Genomic DNA, 13,387 nt, shown 5'->3' with positions numbered 1-13,387 from the left:
CGGCCGCTGGCGGAGGGAGGAGGGGGGTGGAATCGTTGAAGGGGGAAAGAGGAGAGAAGCCGCCCTGTCTCCCGCGCGCCCACCACCTGCACCGTCGTCAGCCAATCAGCAACCGTCTCAGGGGTCTCGCGCTTGGGGCGACTTGGGCTGCTGGGTGGTTCCCCCGTCCCTCCTCCCGCCGGAGTCCCTCTCGCACCTCCCCCTCCCGCTGGCCCCGCGCGCGCTCGCGCTCGCGCCCGCTCCAGCCTCTTGTGTGTCCTCGCGCCCCCCGCCCGCCCTCCCCGCGCGCAGTGTGCTCGGCTCCCCCCACCCTCCTCCTCCCCTCCCGCCCGCCCCGCGCGCCTCCTCCCCGGGTTCCCCTCCCCCACTGCCGCCTCCTCCTCCTCCCGCCCCAGGGTGAGCGCGAGCCACCTCCCTCCCTCCCTCCGCCATGGATCCCAGCAACTGGAGCAGCTTCATCTTCCAGGTAACAACCCCCTCCCCCTGCCCCCACCCCCTTCCCACACCCCCTCCTGCCCGCCCTCCCTCCCGTCCCACCCCCCCTCCGCGCGCCCGGTGCGCGCGCAGCTGTCCCCCTCCCTCCCTCGCGCCCTCCCCCGCCCTCCCCGAGGCGCCGGATGGGCGCGCGCGCGGCGGGGGCCGAGGCTGCTCCCTCGCTCCCCCCACCCCGCCCCGCCAGGCTCCAACCGCCGCCGCCGCCGCCGCCGCCGCCGCCCGGGCCCCCGCCCCCGGCCCCTGGTCCCCGGCCCCGCGGGGCCTCCCGCCCCCACCCAGGGGGCGTCGCCGCCGCCGTCGCCGCGGCGCTCCGCGGCCCACAAGGCACCCTCCTTCCCTCCCTCCCGCCGGCCGGGGTGCGCGGGCGGCGGGGCGGCCCGCGGGCCATGCGTTCGGCGCGGCCCAGCCCGGCCGGCCGGGGGCGGCGCCCCGAGCCCGGGCCCCGCGCGGCCCGCGCCCCCGGCCCCCACTGAGCCCCGGGGGCCCCGCTGTGACCGAGGCCATGTTCCCCGTGTTTCCTTGCACGCTGCTGGCCCCCCCCTTCCCCGTGCTGGGCCTGGACTCCCGGGGGGTGGGCGGCCTCATGAACTCCTTCCCGCCACCTCAGGGTCACGCCCAGAACCCCCTGCAGGTCGGGGCTGAGCTCCAGTCCCGCTTCTTTGCCTCCCAGGGCTGCGCCCAGAGTCCATTCCAGGTGAGTAGGGGCCGGCCGTGGCGGGCCGGGCCGGGAGGGCGCCAGCCCGCGCCCGCGGCCCACACGGCGCCTTGTCTCCGCAGGCCGCGCCGGCGCCCCCACCCACGCCCCAGGCCCCGGCGGCCGAGCCCCTCCAGGTGGACTTGCTCCCGGTTCTCGCTGCCGCCCAGGAGTCCGCCGCGGCCGCAGCCGCCGCCGCCGCCGCGGCCGCCGTCGCTGCTGCGCCCCCGACCCCAGCTGCCGCCTCCACAGTGGACACAGCGGCCCTGAAGCAGCCGCCGGCGCCCCCTCCGCCACCCCCGCCCGTGTCGGCGCCCGCTGCCGAGGCCGCGCCTCCCGCCTCTGCCGCCACCATAGCCGCAGCGGCCGCCACTGCCGTCGTAGCCCCAACCTCGACGGTCGCCGTGGCCCCTGTCGCGTCTGCCTTGGAGAAGAAGACAAAGAGCAAGGGGCCCTATATCTGTGCTCTGTGCGCCAAGGAGTTCAAGAACGGCTACAACCTCCGGAGGCACGAAGCCATCCACACAGGAGCCAAGGCCGGCCGGGTCCCCTCGGGTGCTATGAAGATGCCCACCATGGTGCCCCTGAGCCTCCTGAGCGTGCCCCAGCTGAGCGGGGCCGGCGGGGGAGGGGGAGAGGCGGGGGCCGGCGGCGGCGCGGCCGCAGTGGCAGCCGGTGGCGTGGTGACAACGACCGCCTCGGGAAAGCGCATCCGGAAGAACCACGCCTGCGAGATGTGCGGCAAGGCCTTCCGCGACGTCTACCACCTGAACCGACACAAGCTGTCGCACTCAGACGAGAAGCCCTACCAGTGCCCGGTGTGCCAGCAGCGCTTCAAGCGCAAGGACCGCATGAGCTACCACGTGCGCTCACATGACGGCGCTGTGCACAAGCCCTACAACTGCTCCCACTGTGGCAAGAGCTTCTCCCGGTGTGCACGGGGCCTCGGCCGCCCGCTGGGCCGGTGGGGAGGGAGGGGCGGCCGCGGAGGTGGCCCGGCGGAGGCTGGCGGGGAGGGAAGCGGCTCCGCGGACGGGGCAGGGTAGCCCCTCCCAGGGAGGAGGGAGGAAAGCCTCTCCCGGTTTCCAGGGAGCAGGGGGTGGGGCTCTGCCGAGGAGGTGGGGCTCGGGGCCGACTGAAAGCTGCGTGTGGCAGGCGGCGGCGGCCGCCGGCTCGAGGGGAGGGATTTCCTGCTCGAGTGGCACCGTGGAGGCCCGGGCTCCGGGAGCAAACGCAGGGGCTCTGGCAAGGCCGTTGGACAGAGTTTGGCAGATTTGGGGCACATCTCCTCAGCCCTAACCCCAACCCCAACGTGTCCCCAGGCCGGATCACCTCAACAGTCACGTCAGACAAGTGCACTCAACAGAACGGCCCTTCAAATGTGAGGTAGGAAGTCCGCCTCCTCCTGTCCTGGTTTTCATGATGTTGATCCTCATTGTAGCTGTCTGAGTTCAGCCTCTCAGACCCCCTTTTTCTCTCTCTTCTTTTTGCCTTTTCACTCCATTTTCTCATCCCTTCTTCAAGACCTCGTCATCTCACTCCCATTTCCTACAGATCAAAGATCCCCAAGGCTCTGATTCCTTTAACCTCTTGCTCCCCGCTCCCCACTCCCCGAAGCTTTAACTCTCCTGTGACACCCCCCACGCCCCTCCCCCCTCCCCAGAAATGTGAGGCAGCTTTTGCTACGAAGGATCGACTCCGGGCACACACAGTACGACACGAGGAGAAGGTGCCATGTCACGTGTGTGGCAAGATGCTGAGCTCGGCTTATATTTCGGACCACATGAAGGTGCACAGCCAGGGCCCTCACCATGTCTGTGAGCTCTGCAACAAAGGTACATGTTGACGAATGCCGGGAGGGCAGGGACCAGGGTGGGCACCAGCCAGAGGTCCTTTCACAGTTGCGGGTTAAAGGTGCTGTAGCCAAGAGCTCGTGGCATCTAGAGCCTTTTAGGAGGTAAACACAGCAGCACTGAGAACAAGTGAACATCGTTAAATTCTAAGAAGTTACAGCCAGAGAAGAAGATGTACTAGAAAGATTGAACCTCTTGGGTGTGTGGGACAACGAGAGTGGGGCGCAGCTGCTTTGGGGAAGGGAATAGTCAAGAAAGCCAGTTCCCGAGAGTCAGGACATTAGATTTCAGCTGTGCAGCCACAAGTTCTTGTCTCCAGCTCCTGGGGCAAGTGGAGTGCCTCGGCAGGGGTCAGCAAGCAAGCAGCCTGCCCCAGTAGCAGGCAAAGCTGCTTTTAAACTGGCTCACATATTCACTGAGAAACTGGGCTGAGACTGTGGGGCACTGGAGGGAGGGGACACAGCCGGCTCTGCTGAGGGTCAACCCTTCAAGGGGCTAGGAATCAGGGTCCTGTCGTCCCAGGTGAGATCTCCCAGCTGTGGAGAATGAGCTGTGTAGGTACCAAGGCTGAGAAGCAGGCACCACTCGAACCAGGCCCCAGCTCAGGGAGGGGCTGTGCCCCCAACCTGCCCCAGCAGAGTAGTTGGCCCCAAGCTACCAAGGATGTGGTGGGAGGAGGACAGGGCCATTTGAGGAGGGCGTCCCCAGCCTAGGAGAACAGCCCCGTCTCTGGGGTCTCCACCTGGCTGACCCCCATCCCCATCCCAATCCACCCCCCAATAGGCTTCACCACGGCAGCATACCTGCGCATCCACGCGGTGAAGGACCATGGGCTCCAGGCCCCGCGGGCTGACCGCATCCTGTGCAAGCTGTGCAGCGTGCACTGCAAGACCCCAGCCCAGCTGGCCGGCCACATGCAGACCCATCTGGGGGGGGCCGCCCCCCCTGTCCCGGGAGACGCCCCCCAGCCACAGCCCACCTGCTGAGGGGGACCCCTGCACCCACCAGGCAAGGCGTGGGGCATGGCTGGGGGGCAGGATGGGGTGTGTGGGACAAGGGGGCTCAAAGGGCCCAATAGGGGATCTCAGGAAGGCCAGGGATGCCCATCTATCACTCAGCTTAGGGGACAGGGAGGGCCCTTCAGGAGAACTCTGACTAACGATGCAGGCCAAAGCCTCTGGGGACCACATTAAAATTGAGCAACGGCTGTGTCCCAGGGGAAGGAGTCTGGGGTAAGGGGCCAGGCTCTTGCCATTCAGATCGAGCTGTGATCTCCTGGTGTTTCTCCTTGTGCAGGTACTGGTGAAGTTTGTCCAATGGCGGCGGCGGCGGCAGCGGCAGCGGCGGCAGCAGCGGCAGCAGCAGCAGCAGTGGCAGCCCCTCCCACAGCTGTGGGCTCCCTCTCGGGGGCTGAGGGGGTGCCTGTGAGCTCTCAGCCACTTCCCTCCCAGCCCTGGTGAGCTCCAAGTTGGTGGGGGAGAGGGGAGAGTGGAGGAAAGTCCCTTGGAAAGTCTCCTCTTCCCCTCTTTTCTCATCGATTCCTCACTATTTCCCCCACCAACCAAGGAGCCTCCAGAAGAAAAGGAGGAAGAAATGTTTTCTTAGGGGAATTCACTAGGTTTTAACGATTGTTTCTCCTGCTCCTCTCTTCCTATCAGACCTGACCCCACACACACCATTCCCCTCGGTTGTGTTGAAGTCCCCTGGACAGTGGGCAGGGGTGGCAGAGGACAGGAGCAGCCACTGCCCTTACCCCCTCTCCTCTCTGTAACCCCAGCCCTGTCCTCCCAGGGATCCGTGAGCCTTTTCCCTCGATGGTCCCCTTGCCCTCCTTCAGCCCCCTCTCCCCCACTGTCTGCTGCCCCTCTCTGGGGAGTTGGTGCTTTCTTTTTTTCTTTTTTCTTTTTTTTCCCAGGGGGAGGGAGGAGAGGAAGGAGGGGAATCAAAGACTCTGTCCTAGAGAGGGAAGGAGGCGAGGTGAGATTTGAGACCGGCAGAGGCTGTACCTTCATAACGTGGGGTTGTTTGGGGTCAAACCCTAAACATCATCCTACTTGAAAATCTGTCAGGGGGAAAAAGTCAAGGGGAGCAAAAGAAGGAGCCAGGAGGGGCCAGAGGCAGAACAAGAAATGGAATCTTAGGGGGGTGGGAAAATGTGGGGATCCAGGGACCAGAGGTGCTTCCCGGGGGTTGGGGGAATGCAGCCACAGTGTCTCCCCCTTCCCTCTTCCACCCCAGCTCCAGCCCTGGTCTTTTCTTTTCATCCCTCTTCCCCACGACAGAAGTTCTGGCCCTGGCCATGTCATCGTGTTCCTGTGTCCCCTGCATGTTCCCCACCCTCCACCCCCTCCTTTTGCGCGGACCCCATTACAATAAATTTTAAATAAAACCTGGCTCTGGCTCTGGATTGAATGAATTGCCCTCACCCAGCCCCTTGTCCCCACCTCCAAGGAGTTTCTTGCTGGCTTGGTGTCTGTCCCAGTCTTGCTCTGCCTAGTGTAGCTCTGGGGCTCTGGCTCCTCCCTCAGGGGCAGCCCTAGTGGCTGCAGCACAGATGTAGGGTGGGGCTGAGGCTCCAGTGGCTGTGGAGAGCAAGTGCCAGGACTCCCAGGTCTCGGGAATACCCAACCCCGACGGGCCCAGAATAGCCACTGGAGGCTTGACGAAGCGGGTTAGAAACCCAAACAGCTGCTGCTCTCCCCCGTCCACATCCACAGCCGCTGTGCAGAACCCCCGCCGGATACCTGCACACCCTCGGGCCCTGAACGGTGGTGGCTGACGATGCGGCTGCAGAAAGGCTGGGGAGTCTGAGCCCTGGGACTGGGAGCAGTCAGGTGGCGATCAGAAGCTGCACTAGCCCCCCTCGTTCTTGGCAAGGTCCGCCCTGTGTTTACACCGGCTCCTCTGCCCCAGCCCCTTCTTGCTGCTCCAGGCTGTCCCTGCAGCGTCTGCTTGCCCCTTGGAATTGCCTTTCCTTTCCTTGCTGGTCCTTTCCAACGACTGTTTCTTGAGCCTTCCAGTACCCATTTCTGCTGCTCCTTTCTCGGGGCTAGGGAGACCTGTTCTGCAGGGTCCCTTCTCTGAAACCGCACCCTGCTCCTCTGCAGCCTCCGCGCATTTTGCCCTCTCTCCCTCGCCCTCTTTCCGCTTGTAGGGGCGCCTTCACCCTGTACAGCCTGCCTCACTGGTCCTGTCTCTCCACGAAGACCCCTCTCCGTTTTCCCCAACACCCTGTCTCTGCCAGGACCCCCGGTGACCGTTGGCGGGAGGGGCCGGGGACTTAGGAAGGGGGCGCCCCGTAAGGAGGCGCGCGTGGGAAGGGGCAGGGAGGGGGCCCAAGTGGTCCCCGGGCCGGTTGCCTGGGTAACGCGTGGCTCCCTTGGGCTGGCCGGGAGGGGCCAGAGGCTTGCGAGGGGCGGGGGCGGCGCGCGGCGGTGGAACGTAGGGGAGGGGACCAGAGAGGAGGGGATGAGCAAACCAGAGGGGAGAGGTGGGGAGACCCGCCGCCTCCTCCCTCGCTCGCTCGCTGACTTGCTCCCTCCCGGGCTGCGGCTGCTGCAGCGGCAGCAGGAGCGGTCCGGAGACCGGCGTCGAGGTGAGACAGGGACCGACTGAGGCTGCGGGTAGGAGTGGACCGAGGGCCGACGCCGGGCGGGTTGCATGGGAATGCGGGCGCCTGGCGGGCTGGCTGGTGGTGCTGGGCACGCAGCACCATCGGGAGAAGGAAGTGCCGGCGCAGCGAGGGCGAGGGAAACCCTGGAAGCGGGGCTGAGAAGGGGCTCGGAAGAGATAACCAGGTCTCCCGGAGAGGGGCGGGGGCGTCCGTGCCCCAAATGCGCAGCAAGAAAACCCGCACCGCCTGGGCCCCGGGAGGAGGGGACGATGCGGAGGGGGTGGAATGTGAGTGTTGGGTCCTCTGCCCTGCCTGCCTGTCGGAGTGTCTGGATGTCTGCACAGCTTGTTGATTTCGGGGTGCTGGGGCATCTGCTGGGATCTGAGAGTCTGGATCTGTTGGGTGGACCCAGGAAAGAACCCTGGGGAGGGTCCTGTTTACAAAAGGGTTAATCTTCCCCAGGGCTCTCCAAGCGGAAGACTTTATGAGTAGAGCACTTCTCCCCCAGGGATGTCCCACCCCAAGGCAAAGGAAACCCCAACTTTTCTTCCTCTCCTCAGAGGCAGCCCAAAGCTGGCCTGAGACAGAAGCCTGGCCCTCTGGGGCCTACAGTGCTTTAAAGTCCCTCTGCCCTTTCCTCACACCAAGTCTATCTCCTCCTCTTCCAGGGTTTGCTGCTGTCTCTGTTATTCCATCCTCCCCCCCACCCCCATCCCCGGGGGGCCCTCACCCCTCTCAAGATGGCAGCCAGCAGCTCTGAGGTCTCTGAGATAAAGGGGGTTGAGGAGAGTCCTGAGACCCAGGGAGAAGGGCCTGGCCATTCTGAAACTGGAACTGGCCCTCTCCAGGTCCTAGCAGGGGTCCCAGACCAGCCAGGGGCCCTGGAGCCAGGCTCAGACACCACTGGGACCTCTATGGACGCAGGGCCTAAGGCTGGGCTGGCTCCAGAAACCACAGAGACCCCGGCTGGGGCCCCAGAAACAGCCCAGGCCAGAGACCTCAGCTTAAGCCCAGGAGGGGAATCAAAGGCCAACTGCAGCCCGGAAGAAGCATGCCAAGAGCCAGCATCCAAGCCAGAAGTGAAAGAAGAGGCCACTGCAGACCAGGGGGCCCAGGTGGAGTCTGCAGCCCTGCCTGAACCAGCCTCAGAGCCTGCTCCCCAGCTGGACCCCCAGCCAGAGCCCCAGCCAGGTTCCCAGCCCACCCCCAAGCCAGCTTCTCAGCCAGAGGCCTCTACCCAGGAGGACCCCACCCCTGAGGTCCTGACTGAGAGGGTAGGGGAAAAGCAAGAGAATGGGGCAGTGGTCCCACTGCAGGCTGGTGATGGTGAAGCAGTCCCAGCCCCCCAGCCTCACTCACCACCCTCAACAAAATCCCCCCCAGCCAATGGGGCTCCCCCCCGAGTGCTGCAGCAGCTGGTTGAGGAGGATCGACTAGGAAGGGCTCACAGTGGGCGTCCAGGATCTCCCCGAGGTAGCCTGAGCCGCCACCCCAGCTCCCAGCTGGCAGGGCCTGGGGTGGAGGGGGGTGAAGGCACCCAGAAACCTCGGGACTACATCATCCTTGCCATCTTATCCTGCTTCTGCCCTATGTGGCCTGTCAACATCGTGGCCTTCGCTTATGCCGTCATGGTGAGCCCCATGGGACCCTGGCCCAGGCCTGCTGTGGCTCCCAGCTTCCTGCTAGCACTAGGACAGAGCCCCAGGAGTAACCATGCCTTCTGTCCCCTCTCTGCATGGATTCCACTTCCCCAGTTACAGGGCCTTTGCTGGCCTCTCCCTAGAAGCTACTCTCTGAGCCACCACTGCCCTGCCCTTTAGGTGGGAGGGATACGGAGATGCAGGTTTTACACAGCTTTGCTGACCTGTGCCTTCCTCTCCCTGCCTCTCCAATCCCCCTTCCTCCCTTAACCACTGCCCATGGGGCTGGCCTCTCTCTTCTGGACGACTCTTTCACCTGATCCCTGCGGGGCTGGCTTCTCCTGACCCGGGCCATGGTGCCTCCACCCCTCACCCCAACCCCAGTCACGGAACAGCCTGCAGCAGGGAGATGTGGATGGGGCCCAGCGTCTGGGCCGCGTGGCCAAGCTCTTAAGCATCGTGGCGCTGGTGGGGGGGGTCCTCATCATCATCGCCTCCTGCGTCATCAACTTAGGCGGTGAGTGGGGTTTGGGGACAGGCAGGGGAGGAATGGAAGGGTTGACAAGGGCAGCTTTACTAACCCCTGCCCCTGCTCTCTCCTGTCTGTCCTTACCTCTCCTTTGTCTCTCCTTGTCTCACCCCACCCTCCTCCCCTTGTCTCTGTCTGCCCTTCCCTCTCCTCTCCCACAGTGTATAAGTGAGGGGCTCTGCCCTGCATTCCAAGACTTTCCTTCCTGTTGGGAGCTGCCTTGGGCCCATCCTTCCCCTGGGGGGAGCCCAATCGATGGCTCTGGCCCCCACCCCTAGGGACCAAGGGAGCCTGAGCAGCCTTGTTTACAGCTTCTTTCCTGCTCCTGCATCCTGCCAGGCTCCTCTGCCAACTGTAGGCCTCCCTTCTCCCTGCACTGTTTCCAACCTCCCTGCACTTCTGCCTGCATCCCCTCTAGCCTCTTGCCCCCACCTCCACCCCCGTTCCTGCACTTCTGGAAACCTCCCTGCACTTCTGGAAACCTCCCTGAACATCTCCCAAACTCTCTTCGCTCTCAGCCTCCCTGCATCTCTCCCAGCCTCTCCCTGAATTCTTCCAGCCTCCTGAATTCTCTGGAACTCAACCCTGGCCTCCTCCTCCCAACTTTCATTGTCTTGGCATCTTCCCCATTCCTTCCTTCATTCCCTTTATCATCTCCCTCTTCCTTCTCCACAGGCCCCGCCCCCTTCATCTCCCCTTGGCATCCTCTTCTCCAGCCTCCCGCCATCATTTATTCTGCAAAAACTCCAGCACTTAGATCAGGCTGGGGGAGGGGGAGTAGTCTCGGAGGGGGCTTCCTAGCCCCGGGCTCCGACTGTTCTCTGCTGGGACCACTCAGGCCCAGACGCCCCCAGGGTGCCTTGCGGCTTGCAGAGCTGGCAAGCCAGGCCTTGTTTGGGAACTTGTGCAAGGGTGGCCAGTACTGGCTCCTAACGCGCACAGGGAAGGGAGGGGCGCTGCGGTTGACCTTTGCCTGGTCAGCCTGAGTTGACCCCCCCGACCTGGGCTTTTTAACCCCGGCCAGTGAGTTTCTTTCTTCAAGGTGTTGAGGATAGATAGGGTCATTCATGTGCTTTGTAAGGAAAGAATCCAAAAAAATAGGACCAAAGCTCCCAGCTGCAGGGAGCGAAGGAGGGGCGGGAAGCTCTATAATTATTTTCTAAGATGACAAGGGAGGTTTGTTGCACGCGACAGCCCGCAGAGGAGGCGGGGACCCAGCTACAAGGAGGTTCCGAGTTGGCGGGTTGTTTTTTTTTTCCTAAAAAAAGACTGGGGGGAAAAACTAAAATTCTTTTTTTAAAGGATATATCAAACTGGTTTCTCCCTTTTTGTATGCCGGATGCTGCATGAGTCTGAAACACCAATAAACGGAGACTGCATGAGACTCGCCTCCGGCCTCAATCCCTGCGTTCGTCCCGCCAGGCCGGCGGTACTGTCTCTCTTCCGGCAGAACCTACTGGGTGGTATATACGCATGCGCCGCCCCGGTGGCCATCTTTGCAGTGGGCCGAATCCTGTTATGCCCAAGCGCCTATCTGCGCATGTGCAAGCCTTCCCTCGCTGTCCTCTTCCAAGTAGCTTGGAGGGGAGCGGAGCCTCCCGCGCCATTTCTGTGCGCCTGCGTATTGTGACCTACGCAGCCCGAGAGGCGGGTCTTAGCTCCTGGTGCGTACGGCGGCTGGGCTGACGCGGCCCAGAAGTACGAGGTCTGGGGAGAGGGAGCCGCGTCCAGATGTGGAGACGGGCGGTGTGAAGGCGAGAAGAGTGGGCCTGCCTCTCTCCTTCCCCTGTGTTGGCTTGGAAAGTGGTGTCTGCGGGCCCCCGGGAACATCGGAGTACCAGATCTCGATCTTTGGGGCGGGGTCCTTTGAGGGGACTGAGCGCCCCCTCCTGGGGACGGGCTGTCTGGCCTCGGAGACAGACAGCTGTTGGAGCCCGATTGGTTACAGAGACATTCCCTAAACCCCTGGGGAGCCTGATTGTGGGGAGGGACCCGGCCTAGTATTCCAGCATCTCCTGTCATCGCAGGGTCCCTTCCCTAGTGGTCTATGTCCCTTGTTCGGGGTCATGGAGACACTGCGGCCACCACGGCAGTGCCTCTGTCTGAAGAAGGGGAAGTGACCTCCGGCCTCCAGGCTCTGGCGGTGGAGGATACCGGAGGCCCCTCTGCCTCGGCCACTAAGGCCGAGGAAGAGGGGGAAGGAGGCCAGGAGGAGACCGAGCGAGAGGGGTCCGGGGCCGAGGAGGCGCAGGGAGAAGTCCCCGGCGCTGGGGGGGAAGAGCATGCCTCGGGAGAATCCGAGGACTGGTGCGTGCCCTGCAGCGATGAGGAGGTGGAGCTGCCGGCTGATGGGCAGTCCTGGATGCCTCCGCCCGCGGAAATCCAGCGGCTCTATGAACTGCTCGCTGCTCACGGAACGCTGGAGCTTCAGGCTGAGCTCCTGCCCCGCCGGCCGCCCACGCCCGAGGCCCAAAGTGAAGAGGAGAGATCGGATGAGGAGCCGGAAGCCAAAGAAGAGGAAGAGGAAAAGTGAGGCACACCCTTACACCTTGTCCCTGGGGCTACTCCCCTGATACCCGAAGGATATGGGGAGGGGGAAAAGGTGGGACCCAGGAGCATGGAAAGTGAAGGGAGGGAAGGGGAGCAGAAGAGGAAGAGGTGGCAGGCTCGGGAGAAGCACCTCTGGGGGTGTTTGGGAGGGTCACTTCACCCTTCCCTTTCTGTCCACTTGTCCCAGACCACACATGCCGACAGAATTTGACTTTGATGACGAGCCAATGACACCAAAGGACTCCCTGATTGACCGGAGACGTACCCCAGGTACAAACAAGAGGGAAGAGCTGGGGGGAGGTGAAGGGCACCTGCTCCCAGTTACCAAAAAAATGGCTCCTTTAAAGAGGCGGGTGCCTCAGTTGCCGCACAACTTTTAGGTTCAGGAGAGAGCATTTACCCAGTGGCACCATCTTTCTGACCCAGGTTAACACTCTGTCTTCTTTTAAGAGACCATCACAGATAATTCTTCATGTTTCCCATTCCTTTTATCATATTCTCGCCAAAAATCCAAGTCCTCCTGGTCATTCATTATTACCTAGATACACATCCCTCTACTACTATGTACATTCCCTATCCAATCCAATTTCCAACCCATATGCCTTCCTAGATTTACCCTTGGAGCCATTCTTTTTTTTTTTTTTTTTTTTGAGATAGGGTCTTGCTGTGTTGTCCAGGTTGGTCTCAAACTCCTGGGCTCAAGCAGTTCTCCCATCTCAGCCTCCTGAGTAGCTGGGATTGCAGGGGCGTGCCACCACGCCCAGCTAGCCTTGGAGCCATTCTTGATTTCTCTTTCTTTTACTCCAGCATTCACACCAGCAGCAAGTCCCAGTAGCTCTGCCTCCACATTTCCAAGTCCATCTGTGACTCTCCATTTGTAACACCATACCCCCATCCAAGCCACCATCTCTCTTGCCTGGACAGTTGCAGTAGCTCCTAACTGATCTCCCTGCTTCCAGTCTCAGCAATCAGAGTGAACCTTTTAAAACATAAATTATGTCACTTCTCCACTTAAAATTCTCCAAAGGATTCCATTGCTGGGGGAAGAGCATGTCATGGGAGAATCTAAGCCCCTCCTTGCCATCCCTCCACCCCCTAGCTCTCTATACTCTTGTTTTTTACTTACTTATTTATGTGAAGATGCATGCTATATTTGAGACCCAAGCTGGTCTCAGACTCTTGGGCTCAATGATCCTCCTGCCTCAGCCTCCCAAAGTGCTGGGATTGCCAGCTTGAGCCACCATGCCTGGCCTACACTCTTCTTTGACCTGACCTCTCTGTTCCTGCCCTGGGCCCTTTGCACTTGCTCTTCCCTGGTCTTCATATGACTGGTGCCCCATAATCCAAGACCTTCACTCCTTACTCTGTGTCCCAACCCCAAACCTCAGAACCTGCAGGCAGAGGACGAGCTCCCCACGTGATGAGTAAGAGCCAGGGAGGTCTGGTGCACACTGCCTCAATCCCTTCCATATTTCTTATCTTCCCCTTCTCCAGGAAGCTCAGCCCGGAGCCAGAAACGGGAGGCCCGTCTGGACAAGGTCCTCTCAGACATGAAGCGACATAAGAAGCTGGAGGAACAGATCCTTCGTACTGGGAGGGACCTCTTCAGCCTGGACTCAGAGGACCCCAACCCCACCAGCCCCCCACTCCGGTCCTCGGGGAGTAGTCTCTTCCCCCGTCAGCGGAAATACTGACTGCTGCTGCCGCCTCTAGGTGTACTGTTTGTGCCTGTTGGGGCCTGGGCCCTCCTTTCCTAACGCAGAATGCTGGGAAACTTGGGAAAAAGAGAGAAACCCCAAGTTCCCGGCACAGCACCATGCGGGAAAGAGCGAGTATGTGTGTGTGATTGGTTTCTGTTGAACTTCTAATCGGAGACCTGCACTGAATTTTCTGAGTCTAAAATAAAAGATGCACAGTTATCTTCTCTTAAGAGGAGGGCCTGCAACTGGAGCCTAAACAGATTGGCCACCCTTGAGAGGAGAGGCAGATTGTACAGATTGTATTCACCCAGAC

The 13,387-nt window shown here is 61.9% G+C and overlaps 3 protein-coding genes across 7 annotated transcripts; all 3 read left to right on the top strand.

Moving 5' to 3' along the window:
• Nucleotides 1-384: 384 nt before the first annotated feature.
• MAZ (MYC associated zinc finger protein) lies at nt 385-5,435 on the top strand. Of its 5 annotated transcripts, XM_069485966.1 has the most exons (7): nt 385-466; nt 1,103-1,189; nt 1,273-2,120; nt 2,512-2,575; nt 2,853-3,024; nt 3,826-4,050; nt 4,339-4,399. In XM_069485966.1, the coding sequence occupies exons 1-6, from the start codon at nt 431-433 to the stop codon at nt 4,026-4,028; spliced, it is 1,410 nt and encodes a 469-aa protein (XP_069342067.1). In that variant the 5' UTR covers nt 385-430; the 3' UTR covers nt 4,029-4,050; nt 4,339-4,399. The 5 variants fall into 5 exon arrangements, with proteins under 5 accessions (XP_069342067.1, XP_069342068.1, XP_069342065.1 ...); XM_069485967.1 differs by lacking the exon at nt 3,826-4,050 and having other exon boundaries at nt 4,339-5,435; XM_069485964.1 differs by lacking the exon at nt 385-466 and having other exon boundaries at nt 825-1,189; nt 4,339-5,435.
• A 1,960-nt stretch (nt 5,436-7,395) lies between these two features.
• Nucleotides 7,396-9,070, top strand: PRRT2 (proline rich transmembrane protein 2). The gene is given in 3 exon segments (XM_069486816.1): nt 7,396-8,286; nt 8,680-8,937; nt 8,940-9,070. Coding segments are annotated over 3 exon segments (1,206 nt in total). The 3' UTR covers nt 8,997-9,070.
• A 1,356-nt stretch (nt 9,071-10,426) lies between these two features.
• On the top strand, nt 10,427-13,383 carry PAGR1 (PAXIP1 associated glutamate rich protein 1). The gene is made up of 3 exons (XM_069485916.1): nt 10,427-11,353; nt 11,562-11,644; nt 12,869-13,383. The coding sequence occupies exons 1-3, from the start codon at nt 10,872-10,874 to the stop codon at nt 13,066-13,068; spliced, it is 765 nt and encodes a 254-aa protein (XP_069342017.1). The 5' UTR covers nt 10,427-10,871; the 3' UTR covers nt 13,069-13,383.
• The last annotated feature ends 4 nt before the right edge of the window (nt 13,384-13,387 follow it).

Source organism: Eulemur rufifrons, chromosome 14 (genome assembly GCF_041146395.1).
Source record: "Eulemur rufifrons isolate Redbay chromosome 14, OSU_ERuf_1, whole genome shotgun sequence".
NCBI classification, from domain to species: Eukaryota; Metazoa; Chordata; class Mammalia; order Primates; family Lemuridae; genus Eulemur; species Eulemur rufifrons.
Note: the sequence above shows the minus strand (reverse complement) of the source record. Positions and strands in the feature narration are given on the sequence as shown.